The following is a 25,137-nucleotide window of genomic DNA, read 5'->3' as shown; positions in this document are numbered from 1 at the left end:
GTTATTTTAGGCAGTTAACCTTGAGTGTGGAAATATATATCTATCAGTATACTTTTTTTTTTTTCAGTTTATTTATTGGCTGTGTTGGGTCTTCGTTGCTGCATGTGGGCTTTCTCTAGGTGCGGAGAGCAGGGGTTATTCTTCATTGTGGTGCATGGGCTTCTCATTGTGGTGGCTTCTCTTGTTGTGGTGCACAGGCTTTAGGCGCACGGGCTTCAGTAGTTGTAGCACGTGGGCTCAGTAGTTGTGGCACATGGGCTTAGTAGCTCTGAGGCATGTGGGATCTTCCCAGACCAGGGCTTGAACCCGTGTCCTCTGCATTGGCAGGCGGATTCTTAACCACTGCGCCACTAGGGAAGCCCTCAGTATACTTCTTAAACGGCACTGGTGTGTTAACATTTTATGTCTCTTCTGTTTACTTGGATAAAAATAAAAATGGACTTACATTCAAAGGAGATTCTACATTTATTAATTTATCATCATTCCTAGTACCTACAAGGCATTTGGGTTTTTTTTAACCTTCAGTAAAGTAGAGTAAAAAGGAGGAATTTAAATATTGCATAATACAGAGAGTCAGATGTTTGGCTAATTCCAATGAATATTTTCTTTCTCAGAATTTTTTGCGGATAACTTGGGTGATTTCCTCATTTTTCTCCGCCGCTTTGCCGATGACATCTTGGAGACATCAGCAGATTCCCTGGAACATGTCCTTCATTTTATCACCATTTTCACTGGAAGCATAGAAAGGTGAAGTGCTGAAAGCATGGCTCTGTCACAGTTTAGAGCTGCAAAACATTCAGAAGACTTCTAAACCAAGAAATAAACAAGCCTGAATCATAAGGGGTTGCCTTCAGAAGTTGTGTTAACATTAATGAATCACCTGACTATCCTTATGGGTAGCCCAAAATCCCACACTTGAGAGGCATAATAAACAAAGGACTTTGCCCACAGAGAATTTGAACCTGCATATAAGGTACCTGATGGGAATTCCACTGCTAGTCCCTGGTTAAAATAGTTACCTTAATGCCAGAGACCTTGCCAGGTGCTAATGATCTTCTGATGTATGATAACAGAGTGTGCTCTTAAAAATTCTGAGTTGGATGAGCAGTAAATTTGCGTAAATGCTCTCTGATCTCAAGTCTTACCATTCATAGATTCTAGTCCTCTTTCCCAAAGGAGGATGCTCATTGACCTGTAGAGTTGCTTCTCTGATTTTTTGGTGGTGGTAGCCCAAAGGAAACAGTGTGTATGTAAGTGAGAATTTGCTGCACAAAGAAGAGATCCCCAATCCCCTGAGCCGTGTCAGTGAGACGTAGGTAGAAGCCAATACTTCACCGAATTGAGCGGACCCAATGAGACATCATTAGTCAACAAGTATTAGGTGCACATGGTATGCATTGTAAGTAATGTAGAGTAATTATATCCTGACCCTTACCCCCAGAAAGCTTGGAAAGGCAAGTTTATCCCAGATGAAGCTGTCAGAGAATAGTAAACAGTAAGTGATGCGTTATTATAGAGAAGTAAACAGAATGGCTAAGCATTAAATAGAAACTTAAGTAATCACCCTCGTAATTGGTAAGCTGTGATCTTAAAAGCTGAATGGTATACTCTGTATATCCCCCAGAAACTGACAGACTTGAAACTGCAGAGTCCTGTTTTCTCCTGTAACTCTGTACAGATAGTATATGATATTTTGACTCCTCATATGGAGAGAATAGTTATAAATCTGGGAGTTAAGTTTTCTGCCTGCTCAGTTTGCTTTCTGCCCTGTTCATAGGATGAAGAATCCCCACCTAAGGGCCAAACTGGCTGAGGTGTTGGAAGCAGTGATGCCCCACATGGATCAGACCCCAAATCCCTTGGTATCCAGTGTGTTCCATCGGAAACGCGTGTTCTGCAACTTTCCCTATGCATCCCACCTTGCAGAAGCTCTAATCAAGGTCTTTGTGGACATTGAGTTTACAGGTAGAGCAGTCCAGAACTGAAAAGCTGACACATGGCTTGATGACATATATGACATTTTTTTTAAATGTCAGGAAGATATCACAAGCCATCATTTATTGAATACCTACCATGTGCTACCCTTGATGCTAAGTGCTTTTTTCACATTGTTTCCTTAATTTGTCACCATCTGGAAAGTTTTACTGTTTTATCCCTGCTTACCCTTGAAGACATGGATGCTCAAAAAGATTAAATTATTTTTTTATGTCATACAACTGAGTGGTAGAATCAGGTCTGTCTCACCTTAAAAAAGAAAAACACATACTCTTATCAGCTTTACTGTATTTTTTGATAGAATCATACTCACATAATTTAACCCAATTAAAACCTGGGTCTCTATTTTTCTCTGCCTCAGAATTACAAAATGGTGGATAACGAGACAGTGTGCTGATTGAGATATTCTTTTATCTTATCCAGACGGTGTAACTCTCCTACAGTTTAATTGCTAGATTAAGAATAACAGCAGGCAACATTCCCTTTCTCTCATGGCCTTTTGCGCTCTAACCCTGAGATGCTGTGTTTGAGTAAACAGTACCCCATCTCAAGCAGTAAACAAGATATGCAAAGCAGTTATTTAAGACCCCTTTTAAAGGCGATGTCCTACCATCCAGTGATAAATACAATTAACATTAAAGAGACATTTAACAGTTTACTGACTGCTTTTCCATATTTGAATTTTGACTTTGTTGCTTGCTTACCTCTGAGACTTGGTTTCCTCATTTGTAAAGGGGATTGAAGTGACGGTTGAGATAGTGTATGTAAATCTTTATAATACATAAGAAGTTGCACAATAAATTGCTGCAATTATCTCATTATATGGCTGCTGCATCCCTTTGGTTGTAATAACAGAGGGGGTATTATAATTCCTGTTTTATTTTCTGAGGAAGGGGAAGTTGAAAAAGTTAAGAGACTTGCATTAAGTGGAGGCAGAAGGAAAACCTAAGTCTCTGACTCCAAATCCCATGTTCCTCCTTTATTATATGAGCCAACCTGTAGGGCTCTAGGGGTGCCTTTGGTATGTCAAAAGCAGTATAAGCCTGAGATTTTTAGCTCCTCGCCTGATTTTTCAGAGTAATCAAGAACCAGTTGGCCACACATTTGGGATGTTATCCATGAAGAATGTGGGGATTACTTAGTAGCCCATTCTGCACGTGGCTGTCACTGCCACGGTGGCCAGCTCAGGGGCCTCATTCAGAGTCTGATAACCACTCTACATTTGGATGTGGAAGCATTTGTTTTCCTTGGCTTTTACTTTGCAGCTCAGTCCTTGTCCTTTTCTGAGTATTGAATCCTTTATATCTGTCGGTAAGGATATAAACAAACACTAGGTTACGACTCTAGGCCATCATAAACTCCCAGGGCAGGCTTTGCCGGTAGCCTTGACACATTCAGAATTTTTTTTTAAATGGCTATACATAAACATAAGCTCTTACTCTTTCTCTAATAGCACCACCTTTGCTGATGTTTTGCTCTTACCTTACTCCAGGAGACCCCCATCAGTTTGAGCAGAAGTTTAATTACCGCCGTCCCATGTATCCCATCCTCAGGTACATGTGGGGAACAGATACCTATCGAGAGAGCATTAAGGTGAGAATGTTTTTGGTGAAACCAAAATTGAGTTATCTGAGTTTTGCTCCAGATAAGCCCCAGTGGGTTGTGATTCAGTACTAAGCAGGTTTTCTCTTGGGCTGGGTCTTACAGGATTTGGCTGACTATGCCTCTAAGAATTTAGAAGCCATGAATCCCCCACTTTTCCTCCGCTTTCTTAACCTGCTAATGAATGATGCCATCTTCCTTTTGGATGAAGCCATACAGGTAAGGCAGAGAAACAGATTTAACTGCCCTTATTCCATCATACGTACTTTTTACCTCTTAGTCATAATGGAATAATCCTATGCCCCAGTACCAGTCTTAGACACCAAAAATTTGCAAGTAGTAATGTACTGCCAACCTTGCCCTTATAGAGTTTGATAGATATTGTTTCATTAGAGACCAAGATCAAGGGTCATCAGAGCCTTATGAGTTAGGATCATATTTTGGCAGAGAGTGGAAAAGAAAGTGTGAAAGAAAGGCCAAACTAAGGTACACTGGCAGAATGAATCAGTCCAGCACTGCAGAAAGAAATCAGAGGCTCTTCCTTCAGTTAGTGACTTTCACCTTTCTTCTATCCCAAGACATCAGTAACAGTGACTCCCCAAGGCAATGATTTTTGTCCCTCTTTCCTAAAAGATTCTGACTTTTATACCACTATTTGGAAAAAAAAAAATCTCTGGTGTGGGTTATTTTTTCACATAAAGACTCCAAGCCATCAATACTCTTCATCTGTCCATTGCCTCCCAAATCCTTAGCTATATCTGAAACATGAGTTTTACAGAGTATACACCTGGGGACCTCAGCTCCTTCGGCTTAACCATCCCTGTGGAGCTGCTTATTGCTCCTATAAAAACCTCCCTTATCTGCAACAGGTGTAAGATAGGGCAGTGACCCAAAGGGAGACAAAGAAGGTATATCATGAGGGTAGCCTGTTGGACAGCCTGCACGCTCCTCATATTGATTGGCAATCTCCCAATAATTTGTATTTAAATTGTGAGAAAATGTTCCTGCTTTGTTCACAATCCCATACTTGAAGATTTTAGATCTGTTGCCTTAGAAAACAAGTCCTGTAATAAACAGACCTTTCTAAGCAAGAGCTATGTGACAGAATGATACAGATGGCATTTTCATGGGACTGTAAGTTTAACATGCTTGCTACAACAGCAAGAATGATGAGAGGTAGAGTGTTTTAAATATTTATAGTTCTCCTTCCAGACATCTTGCATATGTGATAGAGCTTTGTTTTTTGATAAGCACTTTGGGGGGTGTGTTTTTTCCCTTCATCTTTCAGGAAGGAGTCATCCTTTTTTCCCCTGTGAGTCTGTTTGCTTTTACCAATGTTTCAGATACTATTCATCCTCCTTTCTAGTTCATAGATTATATTTCCAGGGGAATTACTCATATGTCTACCGAGGCTGAAACAATTTTTCCCACAATTTTTTTTTTTTTAGGCCGTGCTACGCGGCATGCCAGATCTTAATTCCCCAAGCAGGGATCAAACCTTTGCCCCCTGCTTTGGGAGATTGGGAGTGTGGAGTCTTAACCACTGGACCACCAGAGAAGTCTCCCCACAATTTCTTTTTAAACTTCAGCCCTATGCTGAGAAATAAAGCCTCATGTCTCTTATGTAGCCCCTGGTTTTCCCAGCTTAGTGGACTAGATTTTAAATAGGACCTCTTAAATATCATCTTCCCTTCAGTACACTTGGTTCTCTGATACATTCCACCTCTGGTTTCTGTAGTATTTGAGCAAGATAAAGATTCAACAGATTGAGAAGGACCGAGGTGAATGGGACAGTCTGACTCCAGAAGCCCGCCGAGAGAAGGAGGCCGGCCTCCAGATGTTTGGACAGCTGGCACGTTTCCATAACATCATGTCCAATGAAACAATTGGTACCCTTGCCTTTCTGACATCAGGTAAGGCTACAACACACTGCTTTCCCAGAAAATGCAGTGGTTAAGATCTGCTTCATTTGAGGGATCAGCCCAGCTGAGACTAAGAATTCAGACTCTGGTGACAGTATCCTCCTCCACAGTCTGAGAGGAAGTGAATCACTAGAGAAGCTTCAAAAAATAATGTTGTCCATTGTTGACATGGGAATGTGGAAATGGTCACCCTCACACAGCTGCCAGAAAGCATAAGTTAGGATCATTTTCTTGAGGACAACTTAGCCATATAATTATATCTGAGGGTGTTTGTGTTAACTTGGAAAAAAATATTCTTGAACTTTGGTGGATCAGACAAAGACATTTATCTCTACTCCCTCTAGAGCTGCACTGTCCAGTTCAGTAGTAGTCCTCGCCACATGTAGCTGTCAAGCATTTAAGCTTCAGCTAGTCGGAATTGAGATGTGCTATAAGTAGAAAATACACACTGCAAGGCTTTGTATTTAAAAATGAAGTAAAATCTTTCATTAATAATTTTTATATTGATCATATATAAAATGACAACCAAGGATCACCAAACATTTGAGGAAATCCTCTAATGTGAAACACAGATAATAGATGAAAACTCTTTAAAATATCTTTATAGTCTTAGAGGTATGAGAGAAGATATAGCATACATAAAACAAGAACAAAGAGACAGTGCAAGTGATTATCCAAAGAACAAGAAGGAGCTCTCGGATATTGAAAATGTAACTTCAGAAATTTTGAAAAGTCAGTAGAAGGGTTAGAAGATAAGTTCAAGCAACTCTTCCATGAAAGTAGAAGAGAAAAAGAGATGGAAATTAGAAGAGAAAGAACAAGAAAATAAAGGATTAATCTAGGAAGTCTCAAAAGAGAAAAATGAAAGGGAGGAAATTATCAAAGAAATAATACCCCCAAATTCCCAAAACCCAAAAGACTCTAAATTAAAAGGAGCCACCAAGTACCCAGCACAGGGAATTTTTAAAACCCCCACTATGGTATATCATTGTGGCATTTCAGGAAATCAGAGTAAAGAGAAGATCCTAAAAGGTCCCAGAGGAAAATCAGGTTATGTACAATGGATTAAGCATTAAAACATCTTTGAATTTCACAACAGTGATGTTTGAAGCTGGAACACACTCCTGATGGAAAATACCTTTTCAGCATAGAATCCTGTAGCCAACCAAACTATCAATTCTGTTTGAAGGTAAAAATGTAAGGACATTTTCAGATGTGAAGGTATCACATTTACTTCTGGTATACCCTTTTGAGAAGCTACAGAAAGATAAATAAACTCCATCAAAATGGAGGAGGAGGGGCTTCCCTGGTGGCGCAGTGGTTAAGAATCCACCTGCCAATGCAGGGGACACGGGTTCGATCCCTGATCCCTGGGCTGGGAAAATCCCACATGCCACAGAACAACAAAGCCCATGCGCCACAACTACTAAGCCTGTGCTGTAGAGCCCATGTGCCACAACTACTGAACCCTGCACCTAGAGCCTGTGCTCCACAACAAGAGAAGCCACTGGACTGAGAAGCCCATGCACTACAACGAATAGTAAACGCTGCTCTCCGCGAAAGCCCACATGCAACAATGAAGACCCAATGCAGCCAGTAAATAAATAAATTTATAAAAATAAAAAATGGAGGAGGAAAGTGGAATCCTGTAAGAGAGATGCAAAGGATGTTCACAGGTTGATGGTAGTGGTAGCTTGTACAACCTCCACACCATAGGCCTACTAAACAAGTCCAGATTGGAGTGACGGATGGAAGCTTCCAGAAAGAACATCTCCAAAAACTATTTTTGAGAGTTTTACATTTCTGGTGGAGAGTTTAGAAAGATTTAATGATGGGTACTCTGAAAATAAGCAGGGGGGAAAAGAAGTATTGAAAAGCATATATATTACTTTTATTTTAATATATTTATTTATTTATTTATTTATTTATTGGCTGCATTGGGTCTTTGTTGCTGTGTGAAGGCTTTCTCTAGTTGCAGCAAGTAGGGGCTACTCTTCGTTGCAGTGCATGGGGCTTCTCTTTTCGGTGGCTTCTCTCGTTGTGGAGCACAGGTTCTAGGCATGTTGGGCTCAGTAGTTGTGGCACTTGGGCTTAGTAGTTGTGGCTTGCAGGCTCTAGAGCACAGGCTCAGTAGTTGTGGCTCACAGGCTTAGTTGCTGCACAGCATGTGGGATCTTCCCGGACCAGGGCTCGAACCCGTGTTCCCTGCATAGGCAGGCGGATTCTTAACCACTGCGCCACCAGGGAAATCCAACTTTATGTATGTATAATCATTAGGATACCCTGTGGCTCTGCTCTATATGACATTTACATAATCTTAATAACATAAAATCTAAATTAACTCACCAAAGATTTGTATATATATTAGGGGAATTTGTATTTGGGGAAGAGGGACAGCAGTAAGAGCTAAACTCTCATCAGTAGTAGAGTCAACAGATAACGGCTAAAATTGAAAAATTAGGGGACTCCCCTGGTGGCGCAGTGGTTAAGAATCTGCCTGCCAATGCAGGGGACACGGGTTCGAGCTCTGGTCTGGGAAGATCCCACATGCCACAGAGCACCTAAGCCTGTGCGCCACAACAAAGCCTGCGCTCTAGAGCCTGAGAGCCACAACTACTGAGCCCATGTGCCACAACTACTGAAGAGCCACAGCTACTAAAGCCCGTGCTCCGCAACAAGAGAAGGCACCACAATGAGAAGCCCACACATCACAATGAAGAATAGGCCCTGCTCGCCATAACTAGAGAAAGCCCACTTGCAGGAACAAAGACCCAATGCAGCCAATAAATAAATTTTTTAAAAAAAGAAAAATTAACCAGCAGTACTAAGCAGGCCTTATACTACTTGGCTTGTTGCACTTGGCATGTATATATGTATGTATTTTGGAGTTAATGCCTTGTGACCTAGCGGTTCCTTACAAATTTGTTGTAGGAAGTAATGTCTACAAGATATGTACACAGTGAAGTTCATCAGTTAGTGAAATGCTTATAATAGGAAAAAATTGAAAACAATCAAAATGTCCAACAATAAAGATAGAGCAAATAAATAACTCATGGTGCCGTCACACACTAGAAAACTATGTGGCCATTAAAAAGGGTATAAATCATTGCTATCCTATAGAAGTGTATGTGATGGAAACATTCTATAAATCTGGGCTGTCCAATACTGTAGATAATAGCCACATTGAACACTTGAAATGTGGCCAGTGTATCTGAAAAACTGAGTTTTTTAAATTTAATTTTAATAATTTAAATAGCTACATGTGGCCAGTGGCTACCATGTTGGATAGCACAGGAATCTATATTTACTAAAATGGTGAGATATTTATGATATCATTAATGAAAAAAGTGAGTTATAGAATATGGTAACCATTTTTTAAAAATGTATATGTGTGTAAATATGGACAGAAAAGCTGGAAGGATATATTAGCAAAATGTGTTTACTTTTTTATATATATATAAATTTATTTATTTATTGGCTGCATTGGGTCTTCATTGAGGTGCTCGGGCATCTCACTGTGGTGGCTTCTATTGCGGAGCACAGGCTCTGGGCACACGGGCTTCAGTAGTTGTGGCACAAGGGCTCAGTAGTTGTGGCTCGCGGGCTTAGTTGCTCCACGGCATGTGGGATCTTCCCAGCACAGGGATCAAACCCATGTCCCCTGCATTGGCTGGCAAATTCTTAACCACTGCACCACCAGGGAGTCCCACAGTGTTTACTTCTGAGTAGTAGTTTTTATATTTTGCTTGTTTGCTTTTGCTTGTCTAATATTTTCTAATATTACTGCAATGAAAATGTATTTTAATAAATGGCAGTCCCCAGAGGTCTCCAAGTAAAACTCTAAGACATAATAACTTGAAGACTGCTAATGGATTGTTTTCACAGACTTTGGCTTTTCTTCCAGAGATCAAATCCCTCTTTGTGCATCCTTTCCTGGCTGAGCGCATCATCTCCATGCTGAACTACTTCCTGCAGCATCTGGTTGGCCCCAAGATGGGGGCCTTAAAAGTCAAGGATTTCAGTGAATTTGACTTCAAACCCCAGCAGCTCGTTTCAGATATCTGCACCATCTACTTAAATCTTGGGTACCTGAGATTTAAATTGGGCAAGCCGGGGGGGTTGCTCACGTTTTAATTGGGGGTTTTGACAGTGGAATGACTGGCTGGTAATTATGTAGAAATAGAAAAAGAAATGTTTTGTTTCTAGCTGGCTAATGAAGGAATCTTCTGTAGTTTTAAATAATGAGATTTTGTATGACCTGTGGGACATTATTTAGAATTTCCAACATTCTGCCTTGATCTGTGCAAAGATAAACTTTACTGATTGTTCCATTGTTTGGAAAATAAGTATATTTTTAAAGCCACAGGATGTTTGATATGACTTCCTTCCTAAAAATTAGAAGAAATCATTCTATATCAAAAGAACATTCATGGTATATGTGATAGGGAATTTTGTTCCTCAGCCTATCCGTTATTGCCCTCTTTGACCTATCCTCTGATGCTCAGTTTCTTTCTGATGCTGACCTTCCAGGGATGAGGAGAATTTCTGTGCCACTGTGCCCAAGGATGGACGTTCCTATTCCCCAACTCTCTTTGCACAGACAGTCCGAGTCCTGAAGAAAATAAATAAGCCTGGGAATATGATTGTGGCTTTCAGCAACTTAGCAGAGAGAATCAAGGTAAAGAGGAGGATAATTTGCTTACTAACATGTTCAATAAAAATCACATCAACTCAGCTGTTCTGCTTTTTTTACCCAGTTTCGGGGGGGGAAGAGCATTGTTTTGAGAAAGTATAAATAGATAATTCTTCCTGGTCAGTCAATAACTAAAACTACCATATTCTTTAATAGTACTACTCTTTTCAGTATGAAGGTGAGAACAGAAAAATAATTTAAGAAGCTTCTACTAAAAGAAAAGAATTTACAGATTTTTAATGGGCTGTTTTTATGAAAATTCCTCTGTACAGTGTTACCAGTAGATTTGAAAATCTACGATATTAATGCAGAACTTTTAAAAATAGAATTCAACATTAGTAGCTTTTATAGTCATTGATTTTTATTGATTTTTCTGTGTTCTATTTGTAGTTGGCAGTTGGCTTATATAGGAATAGCCATACATTTTAAAGATTAAAATACTGTATTGTACTCAGCTAATCCCTTTGGTTGGAGCAGCTAGCAGTTATGAAGAAGGAGAAATTATGGCACAGAGTCTAATGGAAAACCTTGCTAATTGATAACAGTCTTCCCTTCTTTGGGTTACTTTATTGAATTGGGCTTCATCTTTGCCTAGAACTTAGGCAGGTGGATCCCTGAGGAACTAGAGTCATGAAGGAATCAAATGTTGAAGCCACTTTTCAATTCCTATACCTGCTTGTACCTAAAACCAGAAACTGCTTTTCATACACAGACTGCATGAATGACTCTGTAACTATGCAAATAATAACCCCCTCCGACCCCCTTCCCCTTACAACAGGGCTGTTGTCAGAAAGATGGATGTTGTATGTGGTGTGGGGTTTTTTTTCCCTATCAATACTTAAACCTGTTTTCAGTCATGGCTGCTAGCAGCTGAGCCAAACTGAAGATTCCGAGTTGGGGCTGAATGTTAAATTTGCTCCTGTAATATCCATATTGGCTTGTTTAGAACATAAAGCTGAGTGACTTCCCTGGTGGTCCAATGGTAAGACTCCGCACTCCCAGTGCAGGGGGCCTGGGTTCGATCCCTAGTCAGGGAACTAGAGCCACATGCCACAACTAAAGATCCCACATGCCGCGACGAAGATCTGGTACAGCCAAATAAATAAATATTTTTTTTAAAAAAAGCCATAAAGCTGAGAATTGTTACCGTCCCTGTGAAGGGTTATTAATGACCCATTAAGATATAGTCACTGAGCATTCTGAATTCAGCTGCTCTGTGAATTCCCCTTAACTACCCATTTTTTGTGCTCAGTCTCTAGCAGACCTCCAGCAACAGGAAGAGGAGACCTATGCAGATGCCTGTGATGAGTTCCTCGATCCCATCATGAGCACACTGATGTCTGACCCTGTGGTGCTGCCATCTTCCAGAGTCACTGTGGATAGATCCACCATTGCCAGACATTTGCTCAGGTAAGCCAGCCCCAAGAAGTGGCCTCAAGAGTACAGATGTATGTTTGTCTGCTATCATCTTTTTCTCCCAGTGCAGCACTGTGCACCCAATAGGTACCCCATATTGTTGATTTATTAACATGTTGTGTTGAGGAGGCATTTTGGTAGTAGTACATAACTTGATTGTTTCAAAATCCAAAACAAGACACGCTGTTGAGAAATGCTAGCTCTAGGAAAAGTAATTTCTTCCTCAAGGAAATAACTTCTATCAATATATGTTATAAAATATGTCATACTGATGTAGTGTAAGTTGACTTGAAATTGTTTTAATTTTAGTTTAGTTGGAAAAATATAAAAGACAGGTTTTAAAAAAAACAAAACTTAGCTTTTACACTCATCATATGGGTTAACCCACATTCTGCTGCAGCTGTTGCACTTGGCCACAGTGACTACCAGTTTCTCCAGCCTGCCTACTCGAAGTGCAGCATTAGATAGAAATGGGTACTGAGAGACTCTGCCAGTTTAAAATGAAGTTATATAAGTTGACCCAGACCTAGGGAAATAACGTGTTTTAAATATTGGGGAAAAAGATTCTTCTGCTGGATGGCATTTGGCATTCAGCACTCACTATATGCACGATGCTGTGCTGGGTGGTGTGTCTTCTCCACAGTGTCAGTGAGAATTTATATTCTTACTATGGCTTCAGAATACAGAGAGAAGATATATCATCTTACCTGTGAGGAAGCCATAATCTGCATTTACTTGAAGAGCAATCCGCTAACTAAATCAAGTGTCAACCTACAAAGCCTTATCCCTTAACATCTTATACTGTTTCAAGACTCTGTCACTAAAACTACAAACAGCTCTTTGTGCTGACATGATCGTTATAGGGTCTCTGTCTTAGGGAAAGCAAATCAAATACCATCTGAAGAGCAACGCTGAGATAAAGTTTGTTAATCAGAGAGACAAAGTAGCTAAATAATCTGCAAAAAACAAAAAACCTCCCAACTCACTGTCTCTCATCTCATTCTTTCTAACCTCAAGTCAGCCCTTGATTCAGAAGCATAATATACTCTAGCTTCAGTCTCAAGGTGAGATGCCCAGACGTACTGTTTTCGACTGAGGATTTTAGAACTTACAGAAATAACCCCATTTCCCTTTTTCTCTTTGTCCCAGTGACCAAACAGATCCCTTTAACCGTAGTCCCCTCACCATGGACCAGATCCGGCCAAACACAGAACTAAAAGAAAAAATCCAACGGTGGCTCGCAGAGAGGAAACAACAACAACAAAAGGAGCAACTTGAATAAATACTGTGACCTAAACAAACCAAAAACCAACCCCAGAGTGTACATAAACAATTGTTTGTGGTTTCTCTCTTTCTGGTTCTGCTCCTTTCCTTTTTCTTGCTTTCCTTTTTTTTTTTTTTTTTCCTTTACTAAATTAGAGAACTGCTGTTGCTCAAATTATGATAATTAAAATTCCTAAGAACTTTACAATGCTCCTGGCTTGCAGGAAATTATACTTCTTATAGCATCACCACATTTAGAAACCATCACTAATTTTTACCTTGTTATCCCTTCCTGTTCTTTCTTCTTCCTTTTCCTACCTAAAATTACATTAACTTCAACTACTAAAACCTCCTGCCACCTTACTGTTTCTCGTCCAAGAACTGCTCAAACATCTTTGGTGAACACTGCTTTTAAGTATATGATGTCACATATTTCAGTGACAGCCGATATCAGAAAGTCCTGTGTTATCAAGGCATTTACTAGTTTTTATGACCCAGACTTCAGCCCTTTTCCTTGTTACAGCTCTGTAGTGTTACAGAATAACCTTTTACATAAAAGCAGATACCTTGATGTTTGAGTAGATTTTTGAATATGATAGATGAGATGCAAAAAGGAATCTTAGGCAACTTTGGTTGGTACCTTGTAACTCAAAGATACCTTGGAGGGCAAACACTCCCCATGGGGTTGTCATTACCACAGAAAACTTAGCCCTATAATATTTTTAGGAGGATTGGTAGAACAAATTCACAGTTTTGACACTTTATTCAGAAAATTCTGAGGTAAAAAAAGAAGGCTGTTGGGCCCTTTTTAACTACTGGAAATCAAGGACTAGGCTTGAACAGAAAAGCTAGGCAACAAATATTGTAACCATGAAAAATGTCATTTGAAGACACAATATCCACAGTATATCTCATTGTGTACACACACACACACACACACACACACACACACACACACGATGTACTTTTTTATACTGGTCTAGTATAAACAGAGTACCACTTTATGTTGTCTCTTCCATGGTAAGATGTATGCAGTGTGTGGCCATGTTTACTAACACTTATTCTAGACAAAATTCTGAGACTGTAAAATGTATATAGTTAATAGTTAATGTTTGTTTGGGCTTATGACTTGACTTCTAAGAGTTGCTTCTAACTCAGTCTTAGATCATCAATTAACAGAGTAGGAATTTGAGCACAACCTTGTCCACAAGCCATTTTAAATACCCGCTTAGCCCTATGTAGTTAGTAGGTGGATGGGCCCCACTTCTACAAGTTGAGCTTGAGTTCCCTACTCAATTGTGCAGCTTAACATGCTGAGTGAGGCACATTCCCCTGTGGACTGTCTATACCACTATCCCTCTAAGCCTGAAAATACAACTAACAAGAAAAGTGATACGATCTACAAACAGGAGTCATTGTTTCATTTAGAGGACATTGTTAACCACAGCCTCTTTCAAATAAGATGGTAGTTTTATGATATTTCAACACAAGTTGTTATAAGCAGTCCTTGATGTGTTTTTGGTGGTATCAGTTGGAAACTCAAGTCAAAGGACATCCCATACTAGATATAAAGTAGATATTGCCTATTGCTGTGCTTATAAAGGAAGAAGTCTAGGACTCTCACAAATGCCAGAATGAAAGATAGCAATTCATTGTGCTCCCTGGGCCTTTAAGGCAAAGGTTGACAGGATTTGTTTATTTTCTTAAAATGAGCTTCGTTTCATATGTATTATCCTCCTTCACTTCTCTGAGAATGAACTGTATAAAATAAGCGTCCATCTCCTTGCATTTATCTTCCAAACTCAATCTAATAGGATATTTTCATTTTTAAAAGAAGTGAGAAGACCAGAGTTTTACAGGAGGAAATTGGAGGGGAAAACGGGCACAAAACCTCAGAAGGCAGCTGTTTCCAGCAGCTTTCTAGTTAACAACCTCTATGCTGCCTCTTGTATCTGTATTTAGCCTTTAGATTGTAAGCCTTTTCTGGCAAGTTTTTTTTGTTTTGTTTTGTTTTTAAACTTTTTCCTGTAACTTTTTATGAATGGCTGTGGCACCATTACTGCTGCTGAATGTCTTTAAACTCATCACAAAGGCAAGTGCATAGCTTAAGGCCACTATTGGTAAGGAAACCAAGTGTCCTCTGTGCCTTTTTCCTTTCCTTGAAGTAATTTAAGAACATCCCAAAAATGAGACTAAAAAATTATCACCTTGGTACAACATGGTGCATATATGCACTTGGAAGCTTAAAGAGGGGTTGTGTTGTTTGGAACTCAGAAGCAAGCTCTAAATCTATTAGAGCAGACTTTCTGACATACTTAGTTTTATGTGTTGGCTTTGCTAGAGTATGATAGGAAAATGAAGACTTTAATCAGCTCTAGTATTGCTTACTAAGAGGGTAATACTAAACTTGGAAAATTATTTAACTAGGTTTTATCAAGCAATCTGGGTTTATTTGTTTTTAATATAGTTTTTAATGGATATGTGAAAACTGAAAGAAAGGTCAAAGGCTTTTTAATGGTGCAGGTGAAGGTGCCAGTTGCTATTTGGTATCACACTCTACAAAAGCTTCATTACTTTATTTGATGCTGGTTGCTAAGCAGCCATTGCAAGGGCCATAAGTCTACTGGGTGCCTTTACAAGCCAGAAGCTAATGCTGCACTGTTGATGTCATGTGAGGAAATAATGCACATGCTCTAACTGCTAAACAGGAAAAGAAAAAGAACCTAGAAACAAAGAAAATGAAGAACGAAATGACAAAAAGGTTGATTGAAATAAAACTTGATCAACATAACTGTATCTTGAAACATTCCAGGAAGGTTACTTCTTGTCAAACTTGCCTGGGGGTGTTTGGTCAAAGCTTGTATTTAATAAATGAACATCTGACTTATGACCTTTGTTATCACTTCCTTTATTACAGTATTAAAAGCTAAGGGCAGGGACTTCCCTGGTGGTCCAGTGGTTAAGACTGCACTTCCATCACAGGGGGCGAGGGTGCAGTCCCTGCTTGGGGAACTAAGATCCCACATGCCCTGTGGTGTGGCCAAAACAACAACAACAGCAAAGTTAAATAATTAAATAAAAGAAGGATCATCTTAGGGGGACACACAAGTCAAAAAGTAAAAGCTAGGGGCAGTTTCAGAAATCCCTCTGAAAACTTAGAGGGCTCTGAACTTCACTTTTTTTTAAAGGTTGTATCAAATGCATGGCCTGGCTGACCTAACCTGCCTTACCATGCTTCTGGACCCTGGAGTTACCTTCAGGTGAATCTCAGGGCATGTTTTTTCCTAAGCAGTTCACTTTTGGCTTCACTTTTCTTCATCTGGCCTAACCCTAGGTCTTTCATTTTAATCATTCACTATCAAGTTCCCCTTTCTAGCCCGTTATTTCTGTACCTCTACTATGAAAACCTCAGCCCAGATTAACCCCACCATTCCCCTCTGCTCCAGTATCCCAGCTACTGGTTACTGTTGGAGAAGAATAACAACAACCTTTAGAGTGGTGCGACCACAAACTTGTCTCTTAACATTACCCAACAACCCTTCTGTGTGTCCTTAACTTCAACAGCTACTCCAAACTTTAACCTCTTTCCTTAGATTTTCTCCCACCCCTCCCACTTACCCTTCACACTCAGATAACCTTGTCTTCTACTTCATAGACTTCAGAATTCCCACTTTCAAACTTCTTTTCCATCACTCCATCCACGGAAAAAGCCCCACAGTTTGAAGGCTAATCCAACTTAATTCTGGCCTCATCAGGAATCCTGTCAATCCACTTCTCTATCTTCAATCTCTCCTTTGAGTTTCATATCTCATATTTGGTTTTCTTTCTTTTTTCTTTAATATTTATTTACTTAGCTGTACCAGGTCTTAGTTGCAGCATGCAGGATCTTTGTTGTGGCATGCGGGGTCTTTATCTGCGGCATGCGGGATCCCCACTTGCGCATGTAAACTTTCAGTTGTGGCATGCATGTGGGATCTAGTTCCCTGACCAGGGATCAAACCCGGGACCCCTACATTGGGAGCTTGGAGTCAACCTCTAGACCACCGGGAAGTCCCTCACATTTGGTTTTCTGACTGGTCTTCCTTTATAGCCGTATTTCTTCACTCATTCACTCTGGCTTCTATCCTAATTGTTTGAAACAGCCCTAGCTAATGTTTCTAGATTGCTACATTAACTTTCTCATCCTTAATTTTCCTTCTCTGGAGTATCAGGCCACTGAATCACTGCTTCACTAAAGCGCTGTTCTTGGCTCCCTGACATCACTCCTGTTTTTTCATTCCGCCTCTAACCATTCCATCAGAGTTTCACTTCTACTCAGGCTTCCCTGGGTACATTACTTATTCTGTTTTTCTCATCAAATGCCCCATCCCTACGTATACCTTTTCTTCCAGTCATATTAACTCTGTAGTACAAAGCTGTTGGGTTATACATCATCAACCCGAGGATCCCCTTCTCTAGGAAGTCTTCCCAGAGCAGCACCACGCCTATCCGATACTAACGCCTCTTCTCTGTTTACACTGCAACCTCTTCAGATCCCAACTCTGCCACTCACTAGCTATGTGGGCCATTTTACCAATGTCAGTCTTAAATGGGGACACGACCTAACACACACGCTTTCTTTAAATTCCAAAATGCCTGACAGACTGGAGGCCCTCAGTAAATGTGACTTTGTTCCTTATATCTTCATAGTTCTATGCGGCTAGTTAGGGAATTAGGGGGATTGGATTCCAATCCTGATCCAGGATGCGGGGGAGACCGGGATTACAAAAGATCAACTAAAGAAAGGCAATGGGCTGAGTCAGGTGACAGGTTGCGTGGCGCCTGCTCCGCCCCTAAATTTACGTGTTTGGCCCAGGATCCTCTCTGCCTTTGTAAGACGATCATGGTGGCCTGGAAAAACCGCAGCGCTGCCTTCCAGCCCTAACTTGCCTCATTCTCTCAGAAAAGCTCCAGAAGCACCCTGCCCGAAAGAGTGGAGGTCTGCGCCACGGACTGCCCGGGAGGCTCATGGCGCATGCGCCTTCCCTCCTCGCGCCGGCCTTTCGGACCTCCCTGAGCGGCTGCCCCAGGAAATGCCTGTGTCTCTGAGGAAGTCCCTTGTTTTTTACGCGCTCTCTGATCTCATCTTCTCTTATCCACTTTCTCCTCTGTGACTGAAGAAAATAAATTGGTCCATTGAACTCCGGAAAAATAGTAGGCCACCTAAATATCTTGGACCGGCGCGGAAAGGGCAGGCCTGACCTTGGAAGCGGAACGGGGTCCTGCGGCCGGTCCTTCCGGGCGGGTGACATTCAGCCGGCCAGTCGGGGCGACGGACTTTCCGTCCGACAACCATGGCCCAGTTTGTCCGTAACCTCGCGGAGAAGGCCCCGGCGCTGGTGAACGGTGAGCGCGGCGTCAGCCCGCCGACGCGGGTACCCGGGCGGGCGGGGAGGCCTGTGAGAGCCCGAGGGGAAGACGCGGCCGGCAGGAGCCGCGGCGGGCACGGCCGGAGGGTGGGGGGGCAGGAGGCGGCTTCGCGGCTCTTCTCTGGCCTTCCGCTGGCCAGGCCTGCGGCTTGGGTTTTCTCTACAACCTAGAGGTTCTGGATTCTGACCGCGACAGCGAGTGGAGGGAGTATGCAGGCAGCAGGGGTTGCCCAGCAGCCGCCGCCATGACGCCCTTCCACCCCCAGGAGGAGGAATAGAGAGGGGATGGCGCTGCTAGGAGAGCGAGGGAGACGGCGGGCAGAGACACGTGAAAACACAGAAGTGCGGTCGCATCAGCTTGTTTGCTTCTCGGTGGAGTGTTTGGAAGTCCGCAGAATTTTTAAGGATGGGTGACTTTTGGAACGTTGCCTTTGCTTTCTCTTCTGGCCAGATTCTGAGATACTTCCCCTTTAATCTCAGGAAATTTTTAGGTGAAATTGAGCTTTACAGACGAATATTCCTGCCCCGCTAAGCATAGAAAGGGATATGTGTAAACAGTAATGTTTATTATATAGTTTAGCGTTCGTGGGGATTTTCTGTTTGAAAAAGCTGAATGTAGCCTTACTGGTAGAACGCTGTTTTTCAGAACAACCCTAAATAGTCACAACCCAGGGTAGTATTTTGTCAGTAAATATTTCATTTGTCTGCTAGGTAGCAAGCTATTCATTTTATCCCCATAGTGAAATCAGTTAAGTAGCCGGAAGCTTCTTCACTAGGTGTGCAATGTTCTAGTAAGTGGTTGAAGCACGGATCTCTGAATGGCTTTCGCTCAAATTTTCTTAATCATTGTCTCCTCCCTTTCCTCCATCAGCAGTCGAACAGTGAGTTACTGAAGGCCTGACAGTGCTAGATACTTTGAGTACTTGATTCTCTCCTCCTGCAGAACCCCACAGTCCACTACACTACCAGTTTACACACTTTACCAAAGAACTTAAGTTTGCAACTTGACTAAGGTGAAGCTCTACGTTTTTAGATAATACAAGGAGAAGGAATAGTGGCAACTATATCTGTTAATTCTCCTGGGGACAAAGAAGCCTACAGAAATACGCCATTTTTTTTTCATGAAACTTCCCGTGAAAGGTCATAGAATCTGGGTTTTTTGGTTTTATTTTTTTCCTGTTTACTAAACTTGAGACCTTGGATTTCACCAGCTTTTCCAGTTAATCTCTTTTTGTTCCAGGAGCCAATCCAGGTTACCACAGTGCAATGAGTTGTCTGTCTCCCTAGTCTCCTGTGTGTGGCAGGTTCCCAATATTTCCTTACCTTTCATGACCTTGAGAGTCCCAAGGTGTCTGTGTAGGTATCTGTCTAGGTATCCTATAAAGATGTTCCCCAGTTTGGATTTGTCTGGTGTTTTTGTCATGATTAGTCTGGAGCTATGGATTTTTTTTCTTCCTTTTTTTTTTCTTTTTGGCCGCACCTTGTGTCATGTGGGATCTTAGTTCGCCGACCAGGGATGGAACCCGCGTACACTGCAGTGCAAGCTCAGAGTCTTAACCAGTGGACCGCCAAGGAAGTCCCTGGAGCTATGGATTTTGAGAAAGAATCACAAAAGTGAAGTCCCCTAATCACATATCATGATGTGATTTCCATATAATTAGCTTTCGTCACTTGGTTAGGATAGTTTCACTAGGTTTCTTCTAAAGTTACTATTTTTTCCTTTCCATACTGTGTTCTTTAGAAGCAAGTAACTAAATTGGAGGTAGGGGCAGGATTCTATCTCCTGTAGGAGGGAATATCTAAATACATTTAAATAGAATTCTTCTATGAGAAAGATTTGTCTCTTCTTCCCCATTTATTTATTCAGTCACTTGTGTGGACTCACACATTTATTTCACCTTTTCTACCTCCAGTAGTATGTTATTTATTTTGTTGTTCAATTGTTCTAGCTTTGGCCATTGAGAACTCTTTCGATTTGGCACCTCTCTCCCTTTGACATTCCTCTTTACTTTCCTGGTACAAGATGCTTCAGACTTCTTTTTTTTTTTTTTCCTCTTTTTTTTTTATCTCCATGCCGTGCCAGATGGCTTGCAGGATCTTAGTTCGCCAACCAGGGATTGAACCCGGGCAGTGAAAATGCCGAGTGCTAACCACTGGACCACCAGGGGATTCGCCAGAATCATCTTATATATCCCCTGTCCCAGCCTTAGAATTAGCCATTTCTTCAAGGAACCCTAGTTCCTTTTATTGGACAATTGTATTTTGAAACTAAGATGTAGGTACTGGATATGTTTCTTGCTACTACACTATGCTAGTCACCCCTTATTCATGGAGGATAAGTTCCAAGACCTCCAGTGGATGCCTGAAACCACGGATAGTACTGAATCCTATATATGCTGTTTTTTCCTATACATAGATACCTATGATAAAGTTTAATCTATAAACTAGGCACAGTAAGAGATAACAACAATAACTAATAAAATGAAACAATTATAATAAAATACTGCAATAAAAATTATGTGAACGTGAGCTCTCTCTCAAAAATGTTTTACTGTACTGTACTCACCCTTCTGATGAGTGAGATGTTATAATGCCTACATGATAGGATGAGGTGGGGCAAATGATGTAGGCATTGTGACAGCATTAGGATGGAGCAGGGACAGCACGAGATTTCATCATACTACTCAGAAAGGTGCACAATTTAAAACTTATGGATTGTTTAATATTTTTGGAGAGTGGTTGACTGCAGGTAACTGAAACTATGGAAAGCAAAATCCCAGATAAGGGGGAGCTGCTGTACTAGAATATTGCCTGTGGGCCCTCTCAGTGGACAAGGAGGTGTGTGTGTATATAGGTGTCCCTCTACTTACAGTAAAGTTACGTACCAATAAACCTATCACAAGTTGAGAATATTATAAGTCAAAAATGCATTACATCTACCCTACCAAGCGTCATAACTTAGCCTAGCCTCAGTCGTGTTCAGAATACTTACATTAGCCTACGGTTGGGCAGAATCACCTACCACAAAGCCTACTTTATAGAAGTGTTGAGTACCTCATGTAGTTTATTGAGTACTGTACTGAAAGTGAGAAACATAATGATTTGTGTGTTCGTTGTTTACCCTCATATCACATGACTGACTAACTGCAGCTTGCTGCCACTGCCCAGCATTACAAGAAAGTATGGTACCCACTATCGCTAGCCTGGGAAAAGATCAAAATTCAACATATCAGTTTTACTGAATGTGTATTACTTTCACATTGTGAAGTTGAAAAATTGTAAGTTGAACCATCGTAAATTGGGGGCCATCTGTATACTCACCTGTGGGTGTGTACACACACACACACACACAGTTGACCAGTGAACAATGTGGGTTTTGGGGGCACTGACCCCGTGCAGTTGAAAATCTGAATATAACTTTTCAGTTGGCCCTCTGTATCCACAGTTCCACATCCACGCATTCAACCCGCCTTGGATCGTGAAGTGCCGTAATACATATTTACTGAAGAACATCCACATATAAGTGGACCCGTGCAATTCAAACCCATGTTGTTCAAGGGTCAGCTATAATTGTTTCTGTATATATCTTAAACTAAACATGAGTTCGTAATGTATGTCCCCAACTCTAATCCAGTACCACGGGGTTTGTTCTTTTCCTGCCGGTCTATAACTTCCCTTTCTTACTCCGAGAAACCCGGCTCCCATCATCCACCAGTCATTTACTTGTATTTTGATCATCCCTTGTATATATGTAAAGCAGTTTCAAACTTTTTAACCTATACTCCCTAAGAAACAAATTTACCAACTAAAGTACATTGTACAGTGTTTGTGTACATTATACTGATTTGTTTTTAAAAAATAATATATCTGTGTTGAAGATAATTTTAAAGACAGTTTGTCGCCTGTTAAACAAGACTTCGTTCTCTTTGATAGCGGCATCTTACAGCCGTTGGCAGTTCTACTTAAAGCTATCCCTTAGAGCTTTGTGTTTGCTTAAAGATTTACCCATGGCCTTAAGCCAGAGGAAGATGGAGATAGTAATTTTAAGAGTAGTGAAATACCTAAATACAGGCACTTAATAATAGGGAAAGTGCCAGGAGCTTTGGAGTATCCGTTTTTGAACAATAGACACTTCATGGATGTTCATGTATTTGTGCTGTTTTTATTATGCTGTCTTGTTAGTTTTTATATAAAATACCTTTCCCCTGCTGAAATCACTGTCGTAGTCTCATCTACCCTGGTTGTTAAAAATCTTTTGTCCTGAAATAGTAAATACCTTGAGTAATTTGTTTTAATCTTATTCCTAAGGATGCCTTTCTACATAGCTCATTCCCCCCCGCCCCCCAAACACACACACCTCTTCCCTCTAAATTTTCTGGTCTCTGCAAGAAAATATGGTTATATTGCTGCTGTTTTCTTGTTTTTGAATCCAACTTCTGGTAACAATATAATTAACTAGATTTGCCATTCATGAATGAAGTACTAGTACTCTGGTACTAGCCACTAGTGAAGTCCTGGCATAATTGAATGTACTTATAGCTTCCTGCCTGATTGAACTGCTGTGTGACACAGGTGTTCTGCATCTTTAAAAGCCTCTGGTTACCAGGGAGCAGCTTTGACTTTTCACACCGGGTGCACATTTGGTGCAAGCAGTGAATGAATGTGATGCATGAATAAATATTTGTGTCCAGCCCACACATCTGCTTCTTTCGGTCTCTAGTGAGTTCATCCTGGTTTTTTGTTTTGTTTTGTTTTCCAGCTGCTGTGACTTACTCGAAGCCCAGATTGGCGACATTTTGGCACTATGCCAAGGTTGAGCTGGTTCCTCCAACCCCTGCTGAGATCCCTACAGCTATTCAGAGCTTGAAAAAAATTATCAATAGTGCTCAAACTGGTAGCTTCAAACAGCTTACAGTTAAGGTAACTAAGGGCTAAGTGAAAATGTATGTGCATAACAAAAAAATGTCTTCCCTTGGGATTTTTCTGGTTGTTTTGATTAATATATGTATTCTTCAGTGAGGCTGAAACCAACATAATAAGAGATAATCTCTTTTTTTGACTGCAGAGAAATATATTTACCTTTCTAATTTTGTCATCTGGGTTGAAATAATTGGGTTATTTTAGGTCTTAGTTTCCTATTAATCTTATAACAGAAGTGATCATTTTTATTGGGCAGCTTTTTTTTTTCTTTCCTATTTGGTTAGTGTACTAAAATAGGATGACTTGCTTTGCTGGTTCCGTACTGTTTTTAGTCTGTAGTCCTAAAAGTATCCCCAATTTGGCCAAAAGATCTCTTGGATTGTATCACAGTCAGACAGCTAACACTTATATAGGATAAAAATACCAAAACCTAGAAGCATATGATATGCTATGAAGGGTGGAGATAAAATCTAAAAACTTTAAGAATTGGAACTTGAGGACTTCCCTAGAGATCCAGTCTCTGCACTCCCATTGCAGGGGGCATGGGTTCCATCCCTGTTCAGGGAACTAAGATCCTGCATGCCACTTGGCACAGCGGGGGGGTAGGGAGGGGATTGGAACTTGGATTTTATGTTTGCTTGATCTAAGCACAGGATACAGAAAGCCTAAATAACTAAATTATTGCTGGCTTTAGAACCTACATCCTGGAAAATACGGTTATTTTTCAAGAGACTTCCAATATTTCTGGTCTAATTTGAAGAGGAAAATTCACTTCCAGGTGCTAAAAGGAAAAGGCCCAATTTTGTTGTGGAAAAGTATTTTTTTCAACTGAAGTTTCAAGATCTATATTTGTGCTTATATGAAACAGTTTTCCGTAACTGTGTATGCACTTTTTCTCTTTAGGGCAATAAAACATTGATCTGTAAAACTGAGTAATTACTGAATACTTAGAAAGAATTAAGCCAAATAATAAAGGAATGAAAATGATGTCTAAAGGGAAAGATAGAGCCCTCATCTTTCAACAGATTTTCTTTGGCCAGACAGAAATGTCTATTCAGAGACTTGCCTTCCTATAGCCATCCTTTCATATAAATGCCCTGTCTAAATGTAGCAGCTATTTCCAGGATGTGGGTTGTTTTAGGGCTCATAAAGTGGCTCGTAAACTAATAATGAAAGGGTTAAGTCAGTTCAGGTCTTCAAAGAATGCTTTGAAAGAATTTATAAGCTCTGGACAACTTACCTTACATAATTGAAAGTTCAAGGGTTCTCAGCAGTTAAAGTTAACCTCAGTAATTCTTGACTTTGACTGAAACTGCCCTCTAATTTGAGTAGCATCCTTATATTCTCTGTCACTTAATCCTGGAAAAGAATAGTTTTAAATATATAAGAAAAAAATGTACACTAAAATTTGTGCTTCTTTTTTCAGGAAGCTCTTCTGAATGGTTTGGTGGCCACTGAGGTGTGGATGTGGTTTTATGTTGGCGAGATCATAGGCAAGCGTGGCATCATTGGCTATGATGTTTGAAGACCAATCTTTAACATGTATTATATTTGCTTTATTATGTGGGTGTCCTTGGACCACGTGTGAGCAGACGGCTATTTGAATAAAATAAGACAGTGTGTCAAAATCTGTGTTTTCTCTGTCAAACACTAGATGGAAGGTCACAGTCTCTTTTGATATTAAGTGGGTTGTCTTTTGCTTTAATACATTAATACAGCTCTAAATGCATATCTTTGCTTAACCTGTAATTGGAAAAGATATATATGAATATATCAACCTGGTAAATGTATATGAGGATAACATTTTATTTTGAAGGCTTGAAATAAATGATGTTTAAGCTTTATTTCTAGAGAAGTTGGGGGAGAGGCTTTGAGAAAATGAGAACTTGCTCCACTAGGAGAAATAATAGTACCATGT

The 25,137-nt window shown here is 40.5% G+C and overlaps 2 protein-coding genes and 1 long non-coding RNA gene across 4 annotated transcripts in view; 2 read left to right on the top strand and 1 right to left on the bottom strand.

Annotated features, from left to right (window-relative positions):
• Positions 1-15,778, top strand: part of UBE4A (ubiquitination factor E4A) — a 34,215-nt gene extending 18,437 nt beyond the window's left edge. Inside the window, exons 12-20 of the mRNA XM_057748446.1 lie at positions 615-747; positions 1,778-1,965; positions 3,488-3,588; positions 3,703-3,816; positions 5,336-5,510; positions 9,424-9,604; positions 10,050-10,197; positions 11,465-11,622; positions 12,778-15,778. Coding sequence (XP_057604429.1) covers positions 615-747; positions 1,778-1,965; positions 3,488-3,588; positions 3,703-3,816; positions 5,336-5,510; positions 9,424-9,604; positions 10,050-10,197; positions 11,465-11,622; positions 12,778-12,910 — 1,331 coding nt within the window. The 3' untranslated portion in view covers positions 12,911-15,778. The remainder of the gene's footprint in view (positions 1-614; positions 748-1,777; positions 1,966-3,487; positions 3,589-3,702; positions 3,817-5,335; positions 5,511-9,423; positions 9,605-10,049; positions 10,198-11,464; positions 11,623-12,777) is intronic.
• Positions 637-17,396, bottom strand: LOC130860358 (uncharacterized). 2 transcript variants are annotated; one of them, XR_009055426.1, is made up of 4 exons: positions 16,510-17,396; positions 3,478-3,569; positions 2,700-3,300; positions 637-731 (listed from the first exon to the last, which is right to left on the bottom strand). It is a non-coding gene; the product is annotated as an uncharacterized LOC130860358 (long non-coding RNA). The 2 variants fall into 2 exon arrangements; XR_009055427.1 differs by lacking the exon at positions 2,700-3,300 and having other exon boundaries at positions 656-731.
• A 395-nt stretch (positions 17,397-17,791) lies between these two features.
• On the top strand, positions 17,792-24,849 carry ATP5MG (ATP synthase membrane subunit g). Its single transcript, XM_057748447.1, has 3 exons — positions 17,792-18,276; positions 23,059-23,219; positions 24,646-24,849. Exons 1-3 carry the CDS (start codon positions 18,225-18,227, stop codon positions 24,742-24,744), a joined length of 312 nt encoding a protein of 103 aa, XP_057604430.1. The 5' UTR covers positions 17,792-18,224; the 3' UTR covers positions 24,745-24,849.
• The last annotated feature ends 288 nt before the right edge of the window (positions 24,850-25,137 follow it).

This window comes from Hippopotamus amphibius, chromosome 9 (genome assembly GCF_030028045.1).
Source record: "Hippopotamus amphibius kiboko isolate mHipAmp2 chromosome 9, mHipAmp2.hap2, whole genome shotgun sequence".
Taxonomy (NCBI): Eukaryota; Metazoa; Chordata; class Mammalia; order Artiodactyla; family Hippopotamidae; genus Hippopotamus; species Hippopotamus amphibius.
This window is presented reverse-complemented; position numbering and strand designations above follow the sequence as displayed.